Source organism: Pseudophryne corroboree, chromosome 2 (assembly GCF_028390025.1).
Source record: "Pseudophryne corroboree isolate aPseCor3 chromosome 2, aPseCor3.hap2, whole genome shotgun sequence".
NCBI lineage: Eukaryota > Metazoa > Chordata > Amphibia > Anura > Myobatrachidae > Pseudophryne > Pseudophryne corroboree.
This window is the reverse complement of record NC_086445.1, coordinates 67,946,400-67,971,544: the sequence shown is the minus strand read 5'-3', so window position 1 is coordinate 67,971,544 and position 25,145 is coordinate 67,946,400. Positions and strand designations below refer to the sequence as shown.

Below are 25,145 nucleotides of genomic sequence, written 5' to 3'. Positions count from 1 at the left end.
AGGCCAGGACTAACAACATGGTCACTTTCCATGTGAGATATTGGTCAACAGCATGGTCACTTTCCATGTGAGATATTTCAAATCCACAGATTTGAGCGGTTCAAACCAATATGATTTTAAGGAATCCCAACACTATGTTGAGATCTCACGGTGCCCCTAGAGGCACAAAAGAACTGTATATGGAATACACCCTTTACAATCTGGACTTCAGGAACTGAAGTCAATTTTTTCTGGAAGAAAATCTACAGGGCCGAAATTTAAATCTTAATGAACCCCAATTTGAGGCTCAAAACACTCCTGTTTTCAGGAAGTGCAGAATCGACCTAGTTGAATTTCCTTCGTGGAGCCTTCCTGGCCTTACCCACGCAACATATTTTCACCACATGTGGTGATGACGTTGTGCGGTCACCTCCTTCCTGGCTTTGACCAAGGTAGGTATGACCTCTTATGGAATGCCTTTTTCCCTTCAGAATCCGGTATTCAACCGCCATGCCGTCAAACGCAGCCGCGGTAATTCTTGGAAAAGACATGGTACTTGCTGAAGCAAGTCCCTTCTTAGCTCCCCAGGCCCTTAGTCCTCTGTGAGCATCTCTTGAAGCTCCGGGTACCAAGTCCCTCTTGGCCCATCCGGAGCCACTAGTATAGTTCATACTCCTCTATGTCTTATAATTCTCAATACCTTGGTTATGAGAAACAGAGGAGGGAACCCATACACTGACTGGTACACCCACGGTGTTACCAGAACATCCACAGCTATCGCCTGAAGGTCTCATGACCTGGCGGAATACCTGTCCCGTTTTTCGGGCGGGACGCTATCATGTCCACCTTTGGTCTTTGCCAACGGTCCACAATCATGCTGAAAAACTTCCCTATGAAGTTTCCACTCTCCCGGGTGGAGGTCATGCCTGCTGAGGAAGTCTGCTTCCCAGTCGTCCACTCCCGGAAAGAACACTGCTGACAGTGCTATCACATGATTTTCCGCCTAGCGAAAAATCCTTGCAGTTTTGTCACTGCCCTCCTGCTTCTTGTGCCGCCCTTTCTGTTTACGTGGGCGACTGCCGTGATGTTATCCCACTGGATCAATACCGGCTGACCTTGAAGCAGAGGTCTTGCTAAGTTTAGACCCTTATAAATTTGCTCTAAGCTTATTTATGCAGAGAGAATTCTCCAGACTTAATCACACTTCCCTGGAAATTTTTTTTTTTTTTTTTTCCCTGTGTGACTGTTCTCCAGCCTCTCAGGCTGGCCTCCGTGGTCACCGGCATCCAATCCTGAATGCCAAATCTGCGGCCCTCTAGAAGATGAGCACTCTGTAATCACCACAGGAGAGACACCCTTGTCCTTGGATATAGGGTTATCCGCTGATGCATCTGAGGATGCGATCCGGACCATTTGTCCAGCAGATCCCACCGAAGAGTTCTTGCGGGAAATCTGCCGAATGGAATTGCTTCGTAATAAGCCACCATTTTTACCAGGACTCTTGTGCAATGATGCACTGACACTTTTCCTGGTTTTAGGAGGATCCCGATTAGCTCGGATAACTCCCTGGCTTTCTCCACTGGGAGAAACACGTTTTTCTGGACTGTGTCCAGAATCATCCCTATGAACAGTAGACGTGTCATCGGAAAAAGCTGCGATTTTGGAATATTTAGAATCCACTCGTGCTGACGTAGAACTACTTAAGATAGTGCTACTCCGACCTCCAACTGTTCTCTGGACCTTGCCCTTATCAGGAAAGCGTCCATGTTTCCTTTTAAGAAAAATCATCATTCCGGCCATTACCTTGGTAAAGACCCGGGGCGCCGTGGACAACCCAAACGGCAGCGTCTGAACTGATAGTGACAGTTCTGTACCAGGAACCTGAAGTACCCTTGGTGAGAAGGGCAAATTTGGACCTGTAGGTAAGCGTCCCTGATATCCAGTGACACCATATCGTCCCCTTCTTCCTGGTTCGCTATCACTGCTCTGAGTGACTCCATCTTGATTTGAACGCTTGTATGTAAGTGTTCAAATATTTCAGATCTCACCGAGCCGGTTGGCTTCAGTACCACAATATAGTGTGGAATACTACCCCCTTCCATGTTGTAAGAGGGGTACTTTGATTATCACCTGCTGGGAATACAGCCTGTGAATTGTGTGAGGGGGAGATGTCTCGAATTTCCAATGTACACCTGGGATACTACATGTAGGATCCCGGAGTTCCCTTGCGAGTGAGCCCCCTGCGTACTGAAACTCTTGAGATGACCCCCTACCGCACCTGAGTCCGCTTGTACGGCCCCAGCGTTATGCTGCGGACTTGGCAGAAGCTGTGAGGGGCTTCTGTTCCTGGGAATGGGCTGCTTGCTGCAGTCTTCTTTTAAAATGCTCTATAGTCAATAAAATCTTGTCCCTGTCAAGGGTATCAAAATTTTCAGTCAGGAAATCCGACCAAGCCCCCTCAGCGCTGCACATCCAGGCTGAGGCGATTGCTGGTCGTAGTATAACACCAGTATGTGTGTATATACTGTCATGATATTTTTCAGCTTCCTATCAGCTGGCTTCTTGAGGGCGGCCGTATCTAGAGACGGTAACGCCATGTTTTTATAAGCGTGTGAGCGCCTTATCCACCCTAAGGTGTGTTTCCCAACTTGCCCTTACTTCTGGCGGGAAAGGGTATACCGCCCATAACTTCCTATCGGAGGAACCCCACGTATCATCACACACTTCATTTAATTTATCTGATTCAGGCAAAACTACAAGTAGTTTATTCACACCCTACAAAATACCCTTATTTGTGGTACTTGTAGTATCAGAAATATGTAACAGCTCCTTCATTGCCCTTAACATGTAACTCGTGGCCCTAAAGGAAAATTACGTATGTTTTTTCACCGTCGACACTGGGGTCAGTGTCCATGTCTGTGTCTGTCGACCGACTGAGGTAAATGGGCGTTTTTACAAGCCCCTGACGGTGTCTGAGACGCCTGGACCGGTACTAATTTGTCCGCCGGCCATCTCATGTCGTCAACCGTCTTGCAGCGTGTTGACATTATCACGTAATTCCATAAGTAGACCATCCATTCCGGTGTCGACTCCCTAGAGAGTGACATCAACATTACAGGCAATTTGCTCCGCCTCCTCACCAACATTTTCCTCATACATGTCGACACACACGTACCGACATACAGCACACACACAGGGAATGCTCTGATAGAGGACAGGACCCACTAGCCCTTTGGGGAGACAGAGGGAGAGTTTGCCAGCACACACCAAAAGCGCCATAATGTATATAACAACCCTAGAAGGTGTTGTTTCTATATATGCGCTCTTAATATATCATTATATCGCCAATTTATGCCCCCCTTCTCTTTTAACCCTGTTTCTGTAGTGCAGTGCAGGGGAGAGTGGGAGCCTTCCTCACCAGCGGAGCTGATCAGGAAAATGGCGCTGAGTGCTGAGGAGAATAAGCTCCGCCCCATTTTCGGCGGGCTTTTCCTCCCGGTTTTTTAATAACTGGCCTGGGTTAAAATACATACATATAGCCTTAATGGCTATATGTGATGTATTTATTCGCCAAATAGGTATTTATATTGCTGCCCAGGGCGCCCCCAGCAGCGCCCTGCACCCTCCGTGACCGTGTCAGTGAGCCGTGTGACAACAATGGCGCACAGCTGCAGTGCTGTGCGCTACCTCTCTGAAGACTGTGAAGTCTTCTGCCGCCTGTTTCCGGACCTCCGTTCCGCCGTCTTTCTTCAGCGTCTGTAAGGGGGATCGGCGGCGCGGCTCCGGGACGAACCCCAGGCTGACCTGTGTTCCGACTCCCTCTGGAGCTCAGTGTCCAGTAGCCTAAGACTTCAATCCTCCTGCACGCAGGTGAGTTGCCAGTCTCTCCCCTAAGTCCCTCGTTGCAGTGATCCTGTCGCCAGCAGGAATCACTGATTAGAAACCTAAAAAAAACTTTACTAAATAGCTCCTTAAGAGAGCCATCCAGTTTGCACCCTTCTCGGACGGGCACAAAAACCTAACTTAACCTAACTAACTTAACTTAACTTAACCTAACTTAACTTAACCTAACTGAGGCTTGGAGGAGGGTCATAGGGGGAGGAGCCAGTACACACCATGTGACCTAAAAAGCTTTTTAGATGTGCCCTGTCTCCTGCGGAGCCCGCTATTCCCCATGGTCCTGACGGAGTCCCCAGCATCCACTAGGACGTTAGAGAAAACTATTTATTTTAATCAGAATCAGCTTTATTGGCCAGGTATACCTGCGTATACTAGGAATTTGTCTTTGGTTTGCTATACAACAGCCAAGTAGGTAACAGATAAGCAGGGGGGGCAAGTGAAGTCACACAGATAGGAATACCGTGGGGACACAAGCAAGTTATATGTACTCAGTCAATGTTCAGGACCGCTTGGGGAAAGAAACTTTTGAGGCTTCTGGTGGACCTGGTAGGGACGGCCCTGTAACGCCTGCCTGAAGGAGGAGCCTATTATGTGAACTTTCTGAACAAGTGCATATTTATATCAAGTTAAACCTCCCAGCGCAGCCATAAAATAAATCTAGTTATTAGAATAAGTCACTGCCCTTGTTAGTAGAGATGGGGATGGGGGGGGGGGGGGACCAGCCTGAACTAGCCTCTGCAGGAGGGCGCTCTGGAATGGCAGCTGATCCAGTCAGACCATGCACCGCCAACTCCTCCGGGCATGGAGTCAGCTGGTCGGTAATGGTGCCTCCTGTCTAAGGAGATGAGGCTGTGGCAGGAACTTCTGTTGTTGCTGTTTGGCATGTGGGAGATTGGTGGGCTGTCTGCAGGCAGAAGAGCGCTCTGAAGGGGGTAGGGGTGGGGGTGGACAACCTCTCCCCGTTCATGCTAGCGGGCAGGATGAAATCAGTGGGAGCCCTCCTAGTGCAGAGAAGACTACCAGTGCAGCCCCTGAGTGAAGGCAGCCACTTGGATTTATGTATATCATTTGATTTTTTTAATTTCCTTAATTACTATGGTCACTCTGCTCTGAGCTGGAATACAATACATACCTGCTATTGGATGATCCTTTTCTGACGATAGTTTCAACTTATCCAGGGCTTGCTTCAGAGATGCCGACACCTGTAACTGTAACGACGTCAAGGGCTCATCCGCACTGAAAGAAATAATAAAATTGTAAATAAAGTCGAAACGATTTTTTTATAGCATTTAAAAAAAAAAATGCAGATTTTCCAGGAAATACCTGGAATTCTATCCGAGAATCCACTTTGCTTATTCCCTCAAACAACTAAAATCTGTGACGGATTCACAACCTTTGGAAGGGAATCCTCAGCTGATTATCAGATGGATAATAGGATTTTAATACCTACCGGTAAATCCTTTTCTCTTAGTCCGTAGAGGATGCTGGGGACTCCAAAAGGACCATGGGGTATAGACGGGATCCGCAGGAGACATGGGCACTTTAAGACTTTATATGGGTGTGAACTGGCTCCTCCCTCTATGCCCCTCCTCTAGACCTCAGTTATAGGAACTGTGCCCAGGGGAGACGGACATTATGAGGAAAAGGATTTTTGTTAACCAAGGGTGAGATACATACCAGCTCACACCACAACACACCGTACAACATGGCATTTAACTAAAACAAGTTAACAGCATGAACCAAAAAAAATCAGCAACAGGCTGATCGAAACCAAAAACACAACCTTTGTGTAACAAAAGCAATAATTATTAACAAGTACTGAAGATAGAGTCAGCACTGGGATGGGCGCCCAGCATCCTCTACGGACTAAGAGAAAAGGATTTACCGGTAGGTATTAAAATCCTATTTTCTCCTTCGTCCTAGAGGATGCTGGGGACTCCAAAAGGACCATGGGGTTTATACCAAAGCTCCAGACCGGGCAGGAGAGTGCAGATGACTCTGCAGCACCGATTGAGCAAACAAGAGGTCCTCATCAGCCAGGGTATCAAACTTGTAGAATTTTGCAAAAGTGTTTGAACCCGACCATGTAGCCGCTCGGCAAAGTTGTAGCGCCGAGACTCCCCGGGCAGCCGCCCAAGATGAGCCGACCTTTCTGGTAGAATGGACCTTCACTGATTTCGGTAACGGCAATCCAGCCGTAGAATGAGCATGCAGAATCGCATTACAGATCCAGCGTGCAATAGTCTGCTTAGAAGCAGGAGCCCCAACCTTGTTGGAAGCATACAGGACAAACAGAGCCTCCTTTTTCCTAATACGAGCCGTTCTGGCTACATAAATTTTCAAAGCTCTGACCACATCGAGAGACTTCGAATCAGCCAAGGCTTCAGTAGCTACAGGTACCACAATAGATTGGTTCATGTGAAACGAAGAAACCACCTTCGGTAGAAATTGTTGACGAGTTCTCAACTGTGCTCTATCCTTGTGGAAAATCAAACAGGGGCTTTTGTGAGACAAAGCCGCCAATTCCGACACCCGCCTTGCGGATGCCAAGGCCAATAGCATGACCACTTTCCAAGTGAGAAATTTTAACTCAACCATTTGTAAAGGTTCAAACCAATGTGACATAAGGAACTGTAACACCACGTTAAGGTCCCATGGTGCCACTGGGGGCACAAAAGGAGGTTGGATGTGCAGCACTCCCTTTACAAAAGTCTGTACTTCTGGAAGCAAGGCCAATTCCCTTTGAAAGAAAATTGATAAGGCCGAAATCTGCACTTTAATGGAGCCTAACTTCAGGCCCGCATCCACACCTGCTTGTAAAAAATGGAGAAACCGACCCAGCTTAAATTCTTCCGTAGGAGCCTTCTTGGATTCACACCAAGACACATATTTTCTCCAAATACGGTGGTAATGCTTCGCTGTTACCTCCTTTCTAGCTTTCAGTAGAGTGGGGATGACCTCACCGGGAATACCCTTTCGCGCTAGGATTTTTCGTTCAACCGCCACACCGTCAAACGCAACCGCAGTAAGTCTTGGAACACGCACGGCCCCTGCTGTAACAGATCCTCTCTTAGAGGAAGAGGCCAGGGATCTCCTATGATTAATTCCTGAAGATCCGGATACCAGGCCCTCCGTGGCCAATCTGGAACAACGAGTATCGCCTGAACTCCTATTCTTCTTATGATCCTTATCACCTTGGGATGAGTGGAATTGGAGGGAACACATAGACCGACTGAAACACCCATGGTGTCACTAGTGTGTCCACTGCTATTGCTTGAGGGACCCTCGACCTGGAACAATACGTCTGAAGCTTCTTGTTGAGGCGAGACGCCATCATGTCTATTTGAGGAAGTCCCCAACGACTCGTCACTTCTGCAAAGACCTCTTGTTGAAGACCCCACTCTCCTGGATGGAGATTGTGTCTGCTGAGGAAGTCTGCTTCCCAGTTGTCCACGCCTGGAATGAAGACCACTGACAGAGCGCTTGCATGTTTTTCCGCCCAGCGAAGAATCCTTGTGGCCTCCACCATCACCGCTCTGCTCCTTGTTCCGCCTTGGCGGTTTATGTGCGCCACCGCTGTTATGTTGTCCGACTGAATCAGGACGGGTAGGCCGCGAAGCAGATGTTCCCGCTTGTACAAGGCCATTATAAATGGCCCTTAATTCCAGAATGTTTATGTGTAGACAAGTTTCTTGGCTTGACCATTTTCCCTGGAAATTTTCCCCCTGTGTGACTGCTCCCCAGCCTCGGAGACTTGCATCCGTGGTCACCAGGATCCAATCCTGGATCCCTAACCTGCGTCCCTCTAGAAGTTGAGAACTTTGGAGCCACCACAGGAGAGAAATCCTGGCCCTGGGAGACCGGGTTATCTTCCGGTGCATGAGTAGGTGAGACCCGGACCACTTGTCCAACAGGTCCCACTGAAAAACCCTGGCATGGAACCTGCCAAACAGGATGGCCTCGTAGGCCGCACCATCTTCCCCAGCACCCGAGTGCATTGATGAATCGACACTCTTGCCGGTTTCAGAATCCCCTTGACCATGTTCTGAATTTCCAGAGCTTTTTCCAACGGGAGAAAAATTCTCTGCAGTTTCGTGTCCAGAACCATGCCCAAGAACAACAGCCGTGTTGTCAGAATCAACTGTGACTTTGGCAAATTTAGGAGCCAACCATGTTGTTGCAGAACTGTCAGGGAGAGCGCAACATTTTTTTAATAACTGCTCCTTTGATCTCGCCTTTATCAGAAGATCGTCCAAGTACGGGATAATTGTGACACCCTGCTTGCGCAGGAGCACCATCATTTCCGCCATTACCTTGGTGAAAATCCTCGGGGCCGTGGAAAGACCAAACGGCAATGTCTGAAATTGGTAATGACAATCCTGAACCGCAAACCTCAGGTAAGCCTGATGTGGAGGATATATGGGGACATGTAGGTAAGCATCCTTAATGTCGACTGACAATTTGAATCTTTTCAAATGGAGAGTGAGGGATTTTAAAGTTTAGAATCGGTCTGACCGAGCCATCCGGCTTCGGGACCACGAACAGGCTTGAATAAAACCCCTCTCCCCGATGTGACGGGGGTACCGTGACAATGACTTGCCGTTGACACAGCTTTTGTATTGCAGCGCACACTACCTCTCTTTCCGGAAGAGAAGCTGGCATGGCCGATTTGAAAAATCTGTGGGGGGGGGGGGGGGGGTGTCGCATCTTGAAACTCCAGTTTGTAACCTTGGGCCACAATTTCCAGCACCCAAGGATCCAGGCCTGAGGCAGCCCAGACCCGACTGAAGAGTTGAAGACGCGCCCCCACAGGTGCGGACTCCCGCAGCGGAGCCCTCCCAAGAGGCCAATATCTCTCGCAGCCTCCCTTAGATAGACTGCAGCGTCCCTGATATGACCCAGGGACAAAGGAACGCTATCCCTATCCAGGAATGTCCAAGTCAGATGATAAGTTATCTGCCCACTTCTCAATTGCACTACTCACCCATGCTGATACCACTGCAGGTCTGAACAGTGTACCCGTAGTGACATAAATAGATTTCAAAGTAGTTTCCTGCTTATGATCCGCAGGATCTTTTAGGGCCGCCGTGTCAGGGGACGGAAGCACCACTTTTTTGGACAGCCGTGCTAGAGCCTTGTCCACATTAGGGGTCGACTCCCACCTTTTCCTATCCTCAGAGGGAAACGGGTATGCCATAATAATTCTCTTGGGAATCATCAACTTTTTGTCAGGAACTTCCCAAGCCTTTTCAAAAAGAGTGTTCAGTTCATGAGAGGGATGAAACGTTACCGGAGATTTCGTTCCCTTAAACATACAGACCCTTGTCTCAGGCACAGCAGGGTCTTCCGAGATATGCAACCCTTCTTTTATTGCCACAATCATGTACTGAATACTCTTAGCCAGTTTAGGATTTAACCTGGCATCACCATAGTCGACACTGGAATCCGGATCTGTGTCGGTATCAGTGTCTGCTTTTTGGGTAAACTGCCGTTTCTGTGACCCTGAGGGAGCCTGCGTTTGGGATAAAGCATCTTCCATGGATTGTCTCCATGTTTGGTTTTGAGCCTCAGATTTATCCAATCTCTTATTTAACATATTCACTCAATCAGCAGTCGGCGGTACCGACAGATTCACTTCCTCACACTGTTCTGTCTCTACTCCAGCCTCCTCCTGGGAAGAGCCTTCAGCCTCAGACATGTCGACACCCTCACACTGGGCTATAGGGGACAGACCCACAATAAGGCCTATTAGAGAAACACAGAGGGAGTTTGCCAGCTCACACCCAGCGCCTATCTCAGTCTGAAAGCACACACATACTAATAATATATATATATATATATATATATATATATATATATATATATATATATATATATATATAGAAAAAAGAGTGTTTCCCCAGGGAGCTAGTGATTCTACTCGGTATGTCAACAGATTTATCCCATATAATAAAATAGTCTTATAAATAGACTTATTTATTTTTGAATAAAACACAATAAGATATGAGCTGTATCACATTAAATCCAAAATGACAATCAATATTCCATACATATAATGATGTTTGTAACAATTCAATTCACTCATAAGTGAGTATACAATGGATCTTCCTTGAAGAAATGACAAAATCGCTGTCTTAACCCAACGCGTTTCGTCCTACAGACTTCATCAGGGGTATTGTATTTACAATCTAGACAGAAGATATATACAAGCATTACATCCATAAATCTTCCCAGTAATCAGTAATACGTTCATATCGATTCTAATTATAATATATACATACCAAAGAATCATAGTATGGACAAGTAACTTAATGTGTCTTCAATAGGCAGGTAAAAACACTTAAAAGGTGATAACGAACTCGATCACATCACATGAAACATCTGTAAAATGACATAAATTATACTTGTACAATAACATGCGGAAGGAGGAAAATACAATCGAAGAGGAGGAGTTTAAGGAATCAATTATATTAAGGGAAAATGCAATGGGACATTACGGGATTTAGATCTACCCATTTCATAGATGGTACCATTACTTATAGTGATAATGTATAATATATCCTTATATACAGGCTGATCGTTATAATGTTTTGTAAGCTAAAAAATTCCAGCAGACATATCAATATTTATATATGGTGTTACCATATGGTTTCTAATTGATATTAGTGTAATATAATAGTACATACCTCTTGAGTCAGATACTCAATGTGACTCATTCTATGTTTTTTTAGAAACAATTTCCACTTGTTGCGATGATTTCTAATAACAACAATAGTGGAACCTATAATGACAGACCAAATTCCTATTGCTGTAAGGGTACAGTGCATATAGAAAATGGCCCATGATGTTTATTCATACATACCAATAGTAATAAGGTCAGCTCTTAGAGCAGCTTCCCACTAAGTAGTGGACAGACAACCGTAATCGTGCCTATATTGGAACAGATTATATGAATATAAGACCCAATATGTAGATCAGATACGCTTTAATTGACTCATGATAGCGAGGAATTGATATCAAGAATTCATTATTTTTAAAGTCTATATTAATCATACAGTCCCCGAAAAACAGACGTTCTTACCACAATTTCCTCATGACTATATTATGTAACTTAATGCGACTAGGAGATAAACTCCCTGTCCCTAGCCATACTTCAATGTGTCAGTGCAAATAAACTGTCACTTCCAGACATGTTACATCATCGGTTTGTATTGAAGTTTCAAAAGCTATCTATCCAATTGGAACAGCTTTCTAACTTTATGTCACCCTTAATTATTAAAATCAAATGATTACAAAAACGGGATTCATCCCCACACAATATTACCAATGATATTAGCACCTGGATTGACTCCAACATTTACAATTACACACCAAAAATAAAATATAAAAGGACCATGAAATCTATATGCTTACCTCTATATTGTTAGCAATGCTTCTAGCTGCTGCATAAATTTGGGAGTGATTTCACTGGGTTTTTAAACCCACTATGTGTGACATCATTTCCTGTCATGAAATGAACTAAAAAACTAGTTTAATGTCGTTATTTGTACTCTTTCTCTAGTATTAAAAATGAACAGTGTTATTACATTTAGATAAGGGAGATAGAGAGTTCAAAACTATTATCATAATTGTAGTGGAATCCCGAAATTATATAGAAATAGGTGAATTGCGTTCCATAGTACTAACTGGCGTGCGTTCCACCGCCAGGGACCGACTTCCTGCATATCGTACATGGTGACTTCCTAGGGCGGTCACGCCTCCAGAATACAACTCTCTAACAAAGGTGTCACCTAGCAACCAAACGTTGACGTGACACACTATGGCGTGCGTTCCACTACGCCGACAGTACCTCCTGCACCGCCGCGCTACGCCGAGACAGTCACGCCTTCATAGCGCGGCTACCTCACGTCGATGTCCCTTAGCAACCAAGTGTTGCCATGACACGCTTCCGCCTTCCGGCGCGTCATGCGTGTCATGGTATACACTTCCTGAGTCTGCGTTCCAGACGTGAATTTAATGGATATCGCGGGCACGGATCAATTAAATATACAATAAACAGAAATATTATATCATTAGTAAACATCCAATGATATAAGTGCTGGGAATTGCCTATATATAATTAATCAATTTTAAAGGTCGTGGTGATGATTAAATCGTATTCTTATGAACACTCATTGTTTTAAAAAATACTCCATATAAAATATGCCTATAATTGAACATATAGTGATAAAGAAAAAACCATTAATTATTGATTTATTATTGAAAAAAGTGCAATAGTAGTACATGTGGTATCCTCAAAAGGTTCTTGGATATCAAATAATGTGAAGTGCTGTAACGAGTGTGATACTCCTTTATTTAACCGTTTCCCATTGTTAATATAAGTACTTAATCCACTGTGATTCGTATTCATCCTAAATATTTATAAATAACCTGGTGAGAATAACTCTTATTCAAAAAGTTACCCCAAATGTGATTATTAAACGCTATGTCAATACTTTTGACATTATCAAGACCTAATCATAAATAATAATATTTAATAATAATGATTATTGGTGAAATAATTAAATGTAATATGGTCCCCAATATTTTGAGTGTTATTATACACTGATCGACACCTAACAATCTAGGGACATTTAATTGGACCCAAAAATTAAAGAGTACCCAGCATATTATTTCATAATTATCCATTTGTGATTATGGAGACAGAGTACCTAGCATATTATTTCATGATTCTTTATTTACAACTCCATACGGTTTACAATTAGTACAGACAGTACAAATTGGGAGAAACCCAAAATAAGGGCCCTGCCTATATTGACAGGGTCATTATTTGAGAATATATTCCATTTAACAAATGTACATAGGTCTATAGACGTATATTAACATCGACTCTTTACACCTTATTCTACTGGATTCTTTACTAGTTCCCAAAAAAAAAAAAAAAGTTGTGACAGAACGAAATGAGGACAAGATAGAGAAAGTGAGGTGAATGGGGGAATGGGTAATAATTCCTACTGATGTAATATTATATCAATAACTATAAGAACGAGACAATGTCTAAGCCCTCATTAAGGCCAGTTGGAGACTGGGTATTTAAGGTGTAAATCCAAAACGTCTCACGTTTGGAAAGTGTGAGTTCTCGACTGCTGCCTCTCGTGTCAACTGGTATAAACTCCAACACAGTGAATGAGAAATTCTCCCTATTGACAACAGAATTATGTTTTTCTCCGTAGTGTCTTGCCAAGCTGTGGGTGGTCATTCCGTTCTTTATATTCCTCATATGCTCTTGTATTCTGATCTTAGTGGCTCTTTTGGTCTTTCCTATATACGACATCTTACAACTGCAAGTGATCCTGTATACTACAAATTCCGTATTGCAATTGACCAGGTGGTGTAACTTATACATTCGTCCTGTGTCCAATTTGTGTATAAAGGGTTTGCGTTCCATATGCTTACAGCATATGCACCTTGAGCATGGAAAACAACCCTTTGCAGGGATGAGCGAATCAACTCGAGAGTTTGGTATAACAGACCCCACAATTCTACTTGGGGCTATTTTGCTTTTCAAATTTGGGGCTCTTTGAAATACTATTTCTGGTTTTCTTGGTAGACTGGGGCCCAAAACTGGATCCTTTAATAGGATGCCCCAATGGCGATCCATAATTTTCCTAATGGTTTGATTCTCACGATTGTATTGCGTGACAAATGGCCGAGCTGGTGGTTTCTTATTATCCTGCTCCCTGATGCGAGATTGTAGCATCTGTTTTCTGTCTTTTATTGATGCTCTATTCATGGCTTCATTAATCAATTCTTGGGTGTATCCTCTTTCAAGAAATCGTTTCTGTAACATCGTGGCTTGTTCCCAGTAATCATTAATGTTACTGCAATTACGTCTCAGACGCACAAATTGTGCAAATGGTACCCCTCTCTTCCATGTGGGGTGATGACAACTTGACTGCGGTATATAACTATTAGCGTCCACCTCTTTGAAATGAGTTTTAGTTTTAACCACTTCTCCTGATTGACCCATTAAGACTAAATCCAAATAATCAATAACCTTGGGATCCATTTTATGGGTGAACTTCAAGTTGAAATCATTCAAATGTATAAAGGAGATGAAATCAGCTATGCTGTCTGCATCGCCTCTCCAAATGAATAATAAATCATCAATATACCTCTGATAAAATAGTACATTGTTGGAAAATCTTGAGTTGTAAACATATTGATCTTCCCATATTCCCATAAAAATGTTTGCATATGATGGGGCAAACTTAGTCCCCATCGCAGTCCCTTGTTGTTGTACATAGAACTTCCTATTAAATTCGAAATAATTATGATTTAATATAAAAGTTATACTATCCATAAGAAATTCTATCTCCTTAGTGGATTTTTCAGGATCCGTTGAAAGTGTTTTCTTAATCGCTTCAAGACCCTTTACATGGGGGATACATGAATATAAGGCCTGAACATCAACCGTTAACCAGCAGAATTCCTCCGACCAGACGAAACTTTCCAATTTACGCAATACACTCGTTGAATCCTTCAAATATGAGGTAAGTTTTACCACGTATGGTTGTAGCTTCAAATCTAAAAAGTGTGACAAATTGGACGTCAGAGAATTAATCCCTGCCACTATGGGGCGTCCGGGTGGTGAAGTACGACTTTTATGAACCTTTGGGATATGGTAAAAAGTTGGAATCATAGGAAATTTAACGTATAGGTACTCAAACTCATCTCTGCAGATCAAATTCTCATTTAGAGCTTTAAGAAGTAGGTCTTTCAATTCTTCCTGATAATCAACAATCGGGTTGGATGGTAATTCCACATATGTTACACCATCGTCGAGAATCCTCGAGGCTTCATCCATATATGTTGCTTTGGTCTGTATGACCACTGAACCTCCTTTATCGGCATTTTTGATGACGATGTTTTGGTCTTTAGCTAATGACTTCAGTGCTCCTTTCTCTTGTGTGCTAAGATTGGTTAGATACTTATTCTTCTGTATTTTCATTTGTTTAAAATCATCTTTTACTGATTCATAGAATATATCAATGTTACTTCCTCTGGATTCAACTGGATAGAATTTCGAGGGTAATTTAACCAATGGTTCTCTCTCCTGATTTGATCTTAAATAAGGTGGGTTCTTAAGGAAGTGTCTTTGGATAGTGAGTTTTCTTATATATTTGTTTAGGTCTATGAATAAACTAAATTTATTCACATGAGAGTCTGGAGCAAACTTCAGACCCTTCATCAATAATGAGTTTTCCGCTGCTGAAAGCTGTCTCTCTGCATTATTGATGATCCCTGTCTCGGTTTCTCCTGATTGAATAATGCCCTTCTTTTTTTGGGGCTTTTTTCTACCGCCTCTAGATCCTCGTCTGTTCCATTGTATCCCCTTTTTATCCCTTGGGGTGAATCTATTCGATCGAACAATTCTTCCTCCTGTTGGATGAAGGGAAGTTTGTATCTCTGTCTCCCATCTAAAAAACGTTTAGGCGGTTGTTCCCTTGATGTCAATGACCAATCACTGTCTATCCGATTCCTGGAGGGCCAATAATTATTATGGTCGATGTAATGTCTACGAAATTCTCTTTTATGGCCATAATTCGATGGCATCCTATTCCTAAATCTTCTAGAGTCTTCCATTCTACTCGGATATGGTGACTGGTATTGTCTTCTTGGTCTGTAGTTATACTGTCTATCAACATAATTCTCATGGTAGTTCTGAATATTACGTCGTCCTCTATCTTGTTGTCCAAATCTAGGTTTAAAGGACGGATTTCTCCCATTATTGATTCTATCTTCTTGAATGGGCAAATTATGTATCTGACCTGAAATGTAATCGTTTTTATCCCGCGCAAACTTTTTCTGTTTGCGTGAGATAATTTCATTCTCTACAGTATCCAACTTATATTGTAGATCGGAGACATCCCGCTTAAATTCCTCACTATCTTCGAATTTCACCGCCTGAGATTCAATGTTTTTAATTTCCTCATCCAGATGGTTAAGTTCCCGTTTCCTTTCGGAAATAATTAAGGCGATTAATTTAGCTGAACATCCATCTAATATTGCATTCCAATTTGTAATAAACTCCTCATTTCCTCCCCCTATAGTGGGATTTTTATGTAGTCTGAGTCCTCTCGGGACCCTTCCTACTTCCAAATATTTCTCCAATGTTATGATATCATACCAATTTTTTAATACTTTGATAGCCAATTTCTCCACTAGATTCAAATAACCATAATAATCATTTTCATCTGTTTGGAAAACTTGTTCCTCCTCCTCAAAAATATTCCTAACCTTCAATGATCTCTTGGATCTATCTTTAAAGATCGGCATCCCTATGCCACACGCTGCGGTCTAGGTCTTACTAACAGAAATAGAAAATAGAGAAAAATGTATAAGACCTGTCTCGCGCTGATAATGTATGGAGCTACACCTTAGGGAAAATACCCCCTGTTAGATGGGGTATAGTGGTTATGAATAGAAAAAAGAGTGTTTCCCCAGGGAGCTAGTGATTCTACTCGGTATGTCAACAGATTTATCCCATATAATAAAATAGTCTTATAAATAGACTTATTTATTTTTGAATAAAACACAATAAGATATGAGCTGTATCACATTAAATCCAAAATGACAATCAATATTCCATACATATAATGATGTTTGTAACAATTCAATTCACTCATAAGTGAGTATACAATGGATCTTCCTTGAAGAAATGACAAAATCGCTGTCTTAACCCAACGCGTTTCGTCCTACAGACTTCATCAGGGGTATTGTATTTACAATCTAGACAGAAGATATATACAAGCATTACATCCATAAATCTTCCCAGTAATCAGTAATACGTTCATATCGATTCTAATTATAATATATACATACCAAAGAATCATAGTATGGACAAGTAACTTAATGTGTCTTCAATAGGCAGGTAAAAACACTTAAAAGGTGATAACGAACTCGATCACATCACATGAAACATCTGTAAAATTATGACATAAATTATACTTGTACAATAACATGCGGAAGGAGGAAAATACAATCGAAGAGGAGGAGTTTAAGGAATCCATTATATTAAGGGAAAATGCAATGGGACATTACGGGATTTAGATCTACCCATTTCATAGATGGTACCATTACTTATAGTGATAATGTATAATATATCCTTATATACAGGCTGATCGTTATAATGTTTTGTAAGCTAAAAAATTCCAGCAGACATATCAATATTTATATATGGTGTTACCATATGGTTTCTAATTGATATTAGTGTAATATAATAGTACATACCTCGAGTCAGATACTCAATGTGACTCATTCTATGTTTTTTTAGAAACAATTTCCACTTGTTGCGATGATTTCTAACAACAACAATAGTGGAACCTATAATGACAGACCAAATTCCTATTGCTGTAAGGGTACAGTGCATATAGAAAATGGCCCATGATGTTTATTCATACATACCAATAGTAATAAGGTCAGCTCTTAGAGCAGCTTCCCACTAAGTAGTGGACAGACAACCGTAATCGTGCCTATATTGGAACAGATTATATGAATATAAGACCCAATATGTAGATCAGATACGCTTTAATTGACTCATGATAGCGAGGAATTGATATCAAGAATTCATTATTTTTAAAGTCTATATTAATCATACAGTCCCCGAAAAACAGACGTTCTTACCACAATTTCCTCATGACTATATTATGTAACTTAATGCGACTAGGAGATAAACTCCCTGTCCCTAGCCATACTTCAATGTGTCAGTGCAAATAAACTGTCACTTCCAGACATGTTACATCATCGGTTTGTATTGAAGTTTCAAAAGCTATCTATCCAATTGGAACAGCTTTCTAACTTTATGTCACCCTTAATTATTAAAATCAAATGATTACAAAAACGGGATTCATCCCCACACAATATTACCAATGATATTAGCACCTGGATTGACTCCAACATTTACAATTACACACCAAAAATAAAATATAAAGGACCATGAAATCTATATGCTTACCTCTATATTGTTAGCAATGCTTCTAGCTGCTGCATAAATTTGGGAGTGATTTCACTGGGTTTTTAAACCCACTATGTGTGACATCATTTCCTGTCATGAAATGAACTAAAAATCTAGTTTAATGTCGTTATTTGTACTCTTTCTCTAGTATTAAAAATGAACAGTGTTATTACATTTAGATAAGGGAGATAGAGAGTTCAAAACTATTATCATAATTGTAGTGGAATCCCGAAATTATATAGAAATAGGTGAATTGCGTTCCATAGTACTAACTGGCGTGCGTTCCACCGCCAGGGACCGACTTCCTGCATATCGTACATGGTGACTTCCTAGGGCGGTCACGCCTCCAGAATACAACTCTCTAACAAAGGTGTCACCTAGCAACCAAACGTTGACGTGACACACTATGGCGTGCGTTCCACTACGCCGACAGTACCTCCTGCACCGCCGCGCTACGCCGAGACAGTCACGCCTTCATAGCGCGGCTACCTCACGTCGATGTCCCTTAGCAACCAAGTGTTGCCATGACACGCTTCCGCCTTCCGGCGCGTCATGCGTGTCATGGTATACACTTCCTGAGTCTGCGTTCCAGACGTGAATTTAATGGATATCGCGGGCACGGATCAATTAAATATACAATAAACAGAAATATTATATCATTAGTAAACATCCAATGATATAAGTGCTGGGAATTGCCTATATATAATTAATCAATTTTAAAGGTCGTGGTGATGATTAAATCGTATTCTTATGAACACTCATTGTTTTAAAAAATACTCCATATAAAATATGCCTATAATTGAACATATAGTGATAAAGAAAAAACCATTAATTATTGATTTATTATTGAAAAAAGTGCAATAGTAGTACATGTGGTATCCTCAAAAGGTTCTTGGATATCAAATAATGTGAAGTGCTGTAACGAGTGTGATACTCCTTTATTTAACCGTTTCCCATTGTTAATATAAGTACTTAATCCACTGTGATTCGTATTCATCCTAAATATTTATAAATAACCTGGTGAGAATAACTCTTATTCAAAAAGTTACCCCAAATGTGATTATTAAACGCTATGTCAATACTTTTGACATTATCAAGACCTAATCATAAATAATAATATTTAATAATAATGATTATTGGTGAAATAATTAAATGTAATATGGTCCCCAATATTTTGAGTGTTATTATACACTGATCGACACCTAACAATCTAGGGACATTTAATTGGACCCAAAAATTAAAGAGTACCCAGCATATTATTTCATAATTATCCATTTGTGATTATGGAGACAGAGTACCTAGCATATTATTTCATGATTCTTTATTTACAACTCCATACGGTTTACAATTAGTACAGACAGTACAAATTGGGAGAAACCCAAAATAAGGGCCCTGCCTATATTGACAGGGTCATTATTTGAGAATATATTCCATTTAACAAATGTACATAGGTCTATAGACGTATATTAACATCGACTCTTTACACCTTATTCTACTGGATTCTTTACTAGTTCCCAAAAAAAAAAAAAAGTTGTGACAGAACGAAATGAGGACAAGATAGAGAAAGTGAGGTGAATGGGGGAATGGGTAATAATTCCTACTGATGTAATATTATATCAATAACTATAAGAACGAGACAATGTCTAAGCCCTCATTAAGGCCAGTTGGAGACTGGGTATTTAAGGTGTAAATCCAAAACGTCTCACGTTTGGAAAGTGTGAGTTCTCGACTGCTGCCTCTCGTGTCAACTGGTATAAACTCCAACACAGTGAATGAGAAATTCTCCCTATTGACAACAGAATTATGTTTTTCTCCGTAGTGTCTTGCCAAGCTGTGGGTGGTCATTCCGTTCTTTATATTCCTCATATGCTCTTGTATTCTGATCTTAGTGGCTCTTTTGGTCTTTCCTATATACGACATCTTACAACTGCAAGTGATCCTGTATACTACAAATTCCGTATTGCAATTGACCAGGTGGTGTAACTTATACATTCGTCCTGTGTCCAATTTGTGTATAAAGGGTTTGCGTTCCATATGCTTACAGCATATGCACCTTGAGCATGGAAAACAACCCTTTGCAGGGATGAGCGAATCAACTCGAGAGTTTGGTATAACAGACCCCACAATTCTACTTGGGGCTATTTTGCTTTTCAAATTTGGGGCTCTTTGAAATACTATTTCTGGTTTTCTTGGTAGACTGGGGCCCAAAACTGGATCCTTTAATAGGATGCCCCAATGGCGATCCATAATTTTCCTAATGGTTTGATTCTCACGATTGTATTGCGTGACAAATGGCCGAGCTGGTGGTTTCTTATTATCCTGCTCCCTGATGCGAGATTGTAGCATCTGTTTTCTGTCTTTTATTGATGCTCTATTCATGGCTTCATTAATCAATTCTTGGGTGTATCCTCTTTCAAGAAATCGTTTCTGTAACATCGTGGCTTGTTCCCAGTAATCATTAATGTTACTGCAATTACGTCTCAGACGCACAAATTGTGCAAATGGTACCCCTCTCTTCCATGTGGGGTGATGACAACTTGACTGCGGTATATAACTATTAGCGTCCACCTCTTTGAAATGAGTTTTAGTTTTAACCACTTCTCCTGATTGACCCATTAAGACTAAATCCAAATAATCAATAACCTTGGGATCCATTTTATGGGTGAACTTCAAGTTGAAATCATTCAAATGTATAAAGGAGATGAAATCAGCTATGCTGTCTGCATCGCCTCTCCAAATGAATAATAAATCATCAATATACCTCTGATAAAATAGTACATTGTTGGAAAATCTTGAGTTGTAAACATATTGATCTTCCCATATTCCCATAAAAATGTTTGCATATGATGGGGCAAACTTAGTCCCCATCGCAGTCCCTTGTTGTTGTACATAGAACTTCCTATTAAATTCGAAATAATTATGATTTAATATAAAAGTTATACTATCCATAAGAAATTCTATCTCCTTAGTGGATTTTTCAGGATCCGTTGAAAGTGTTTTCTTAATCGCTTCAAGACCCTTTACATGGGGGATACATGAATATAAGGCCTGAACATCAACCGTTAACCAGCAGAATTCCTCCGACCAGACGAAACTTTCCAATTTACGCAATACACTCGTTGAATCCTTCAAATATGAGGTAAGTTTTACCACGTATGGTTGTAGCTTCAAATCTAAAAAGTGTGACAAATTGGACGTCAGAGAATTAATCCCTGCCACTATGGGGCGTCCGGGTGGTGAAGTACGACTTTTATGAACCTTTGGGATATGGTAAAAAGTTGGAATCATAGGAAATTTAACGTATAGGTACTCAAACTCATCTCTGCAGATCAAATTCTCATTTAGAGCTTTAAGAAGTAGGTCTTTCAATTCTTCCTGATAATCAACAATCGGGTTGGATGGTAATTCCACATATGTTACACCATCGTCGAGAATCCTCGAGGCTTCATCCATATATGTTGCTTTGGTCTGTATGACCACTGAACCTCCTTTATCGGCATTTTTGATGACGATGTTTTGGTCTTTAGCTAATGACTTCAGTGCTCCTTTCTCTTGTGTGCTAAGATTGGTTAGATACTTATTCTTCTGTATTTTCATTTGTTTAAAATCATCTTTTACTGATTCATAGTGCTCCTTTCTCTTGTGTGCTAAGATTGGTTAGATACTTATTCTTCTGTATTTTCATTTGTTTAAAATCATCTTTTACTGATTCATAGAATATATCAATGTTACTTCCTCTGGATTCAACTGGATAGAATTTCGAGGGTAATTTAACCAATGGTTCTCTCTCCTGATTTGATCTTAAATAAGGTGGGTTCTTAAGGAAGTGTCTTTGGATAGTGAGTTTTCTTATATATTTGTTTAGGTCTATGAATAAACTAAATTTATTCACATGAGAGTCTGGAGCAAACTTCAGACCCTTCATCAATAATGAGTTTTCCGCTGCTGAAAGCTGTCTCTCTGCATTATTGATGATCCCTGTCTCGGTTTCTCCTGATTGAATAATGCCCTTCTTTTTTGGGGGCTTTTTTCTACCGCCTCTAGATCCTCGTCTGTTCCATTGTATCCCCTTTTTATCCCTTGGGGTGAATCTATTCGATCGAACAATTCTTCCTCCTGTTGGATGAAGGGAAGTTTGTATCTCTGTCTCCCATCTAAAAAACGTTTAGGCGGTTGTTCCCTTGATGTCAATGACCAATCACTGTCTATCCGATTCCTGGAGGGCCAATAATTATTATGGTCGATGTAATGTCTACGAAATTCTCTTTTATGGCCATAATTCGATGGCATCCTATTCCTAAATCTTCTAGAGTCTTCCATTCTACTCGGATATGGTGACTGGTATTGTCTTCTTGGTCTGTAGTTATACTGTCTATCAACATAATTCTCATGGTAGTTCTGAATATTACGTCGTCCTCTATCTTGTTGTCCAAATCTAGGTTTAAAGGACGGATTTCTCCCATTATTGATTCTATCTTCTTGAATGGGCAAATTATGTATCTGACCTGAAATGTAATCGTTTTTATCCCGCGCAAACTTTTTCTGTTTGCGTGAGATAATTTCATTCTCTACAGTATCCAACTTATATTGTAGATCGGAGACATCCCGCTTAAATTCCTCACTATCTTCGAATTTCACCGCCTGAGATTCAATGTTTTTAATTTCCTCATCCAGATGGTTAAGTTCCCGTTTCCTTTCGGAAATAATTAAGGCGATTAATTTAGCTGAACATCCATCTAATATTGCATTCCAATTTGTAATAAACTCCTCATTTCCTCCCCCTATAGTGGGATTTTTATGTAGTCTGAGTCCTCTCGGGACCCTTCCTACTTCCAAATATTTCTCCAATGTTATGATATCATACCAATTTTTTAATTCTTTGATAGCCAATTTCTCCACTAGATTCAAATAACCATAATAATCATTTTCATCTGTTTGGAAAACTTGTTCCTCCTCCTCAAAAATATTCCTAACCTTCAATGATCTCTTGGATCTATCTTTAAAGATCGGCATCCCTATGCCACACGCTGCGGTCTAGGTCTTACTAACAGAAATAGAAAATAGAGAAAAATGTATAAGACCTGTCTCGCGCTGATAATGTATGGAGCTACACCTTAGGGAAAATACCCCCTGTTAGATGGGGTATAGTGGTTATGAATAGAAAAAATAGTGTTTCCCCAGGGAGCTAGTGATTCTACTCGGTATGTCAACAGATTTATCCCATATAATAAAATAGTCTTATAAATAGTTAATATAATGGATTCCTTAAACTCCTCCTCTTCGATTGTATTTTCCTCCTTCCGCATGTTATTGTACAAGTATAATTTATGTCATAATTTTACAGATGTTTCATGTGATGTGATCGAGTTCGTTATCACCTTTTAAGTGTTTTTACCTGCCTATTGAAGACACATTAAGTTACTTGTCCATACTATGATTCTTTGGTATGTATATATTATAATTAGAATCGATATGAACGTATTACTGATTACTGGGAAGATTTATGGATGTAATGCTTGTATATATCTTCTGTCTAGATTGTAAATACAATACCCCTGATGAAGTCTGTAGGACGAAACGCGTTGGGTTAAGACAGCGATTTTGTCATTTCTTCAAGGAAGATCCATTGTATACTCACTTATGAGTGAATTGAATTGTTACAAACATCATTATATGTATGGAATATTGATTGTCATTTTGGATTTAATGTGATACAGCTCATATCTTATTGTGTTTTATTCAAAAATAAATAAGTCTATTTATAAGACTATTTTATTATATGGGATAAATCTGTTGACATACCGAGTAGAATCACTAGCTCCCTGGGGAAACACTCTTTTTTCTATTCATAACCACTATACCCCATCTAACAGGGGGTATTTTCCCTAAGGTGTAGCTCCATACATTATCAGCGCGAGACAGGTCTTATACATTTTTCTCTCTCTATATATATATACACACACATATATATATATATATATACATATATATATATATATATATATATACACACATATATATATATATATATATATATACATATATATATATATATATATATATATATATATATATATATATAAAAAAAATAATGCCCCCGACCTGACAGCGCTTTTAATGATAATAATCAACACCAAATTTGCTGTGCCCCCCCCCCCCCCCCCCCCGTTTAGCACCCTGTTATTTGCCACAGGAGTGGAGGAGGTCAGGGCCAGCGTCTCATGCAGCTTCACTGTGGAGATAAAATGGCGCTGATTAGAGCTGGGAGGACCAAGCCCCGCCCCGTAATGGGGCGCTTATGTCCACTGTATGTACTCTTGCCAGGCTGATTTGAGGTCTTATTGCTGCCCAGGGCGCTCCCCCCTGCGCCCAAGCAGTGCCGCTGGTGTGTGGGAGCAATGGCGCGCAGCGCGCCCGCTGCGCGGTACCTCCGAGACTGATGTCTTCTGCCGCCTTCACTGAAGTCTTCTTTGCTTCGGTTACTCACCCGGCTTCTCTCTTCTGGCTCTGTGAGGGGGGCGGCGGCGCGGCTCCGGGAACGAGCAGCTAGGCTATACCAAGTGATCAGACCCTCTGGAGCTAATGGTGTACAGTAGCCTAAGAAGCAGAGCCTTTAACTCACAGAAGTAGGTCTGCTTCTCTCCCCTCAGTCCCACGAAGCAGGGAGCCTGTTGCCAGCAGTGCTCCCTGAAAATAATAAACCTAACAGAAAGTCTTTTCTAGAGAAACTCTGTAGAGCTCCCCTAGTGTGTGTCCAGTCTCTCTGGGCACAGAATCTGAGGTCTGGAGGAGGGGCATAGAGGGAGGAGCCAGTTCACACCCATTTAAAGTCTTAAAGTGCCCATGTCTCCTGCGGATCCCGTCTATACCCCATGGTCCTTTTGGAGTCCCCAGCATCCTCTAGGACGAAGGAGAAATATTTATTTAATTTATCAGGTGACCGCTGCACAAAAACATCAATGCAGCAGGGCTCTCATAGAAAATTCTCAAAACACAAAAAGGTCCTAATGAAGCTGTAATATAGGATAGAAGATCGATTTATGGAGTAAAAACACTCTATAAAACCTAACATAAGCAAGGAACAAATAATTTAAGACATTTTAAAGTCCTATGGAAATCACTGAATGGTTTTTATACCTAAGCTATATGACAAATGTTTCAGAATCCTGCACCGTATTACATCTGTGGTTTTGGCGGTCAAATGTAAAAGCAGCAATGTTTATTAAAGCAAAAATCAGGTTAGTTTTTT

The 25,145-nt window shown here is 41.1% G+C and overlaps 1 protein-coding gene across 2 annotated transcripts in view; it reads right to left on the bottom strand.

The window, feature by feature from the left end:
- Positions 1-25,145, bottom strand: part of CHORDC1 (cysteine and histidine rich domain containing 1) — a 99,455-nt gene that overhangs the window by 64,328 nt on the left and 9,982 nt on the right. For both annotated transcript variants that reach the window (XM_063951408.1, XM_063951409.1), the window contains exon 5: positions 5,012-5,115. In XM_063951408.1, coding sequence (XP_063807478.1) covers positions 5,012-5,115 — 104 coding nt within the window. The remainder of the gene's footprint in view (positions 1-5,011; positions 5,116-25,145) is intronic.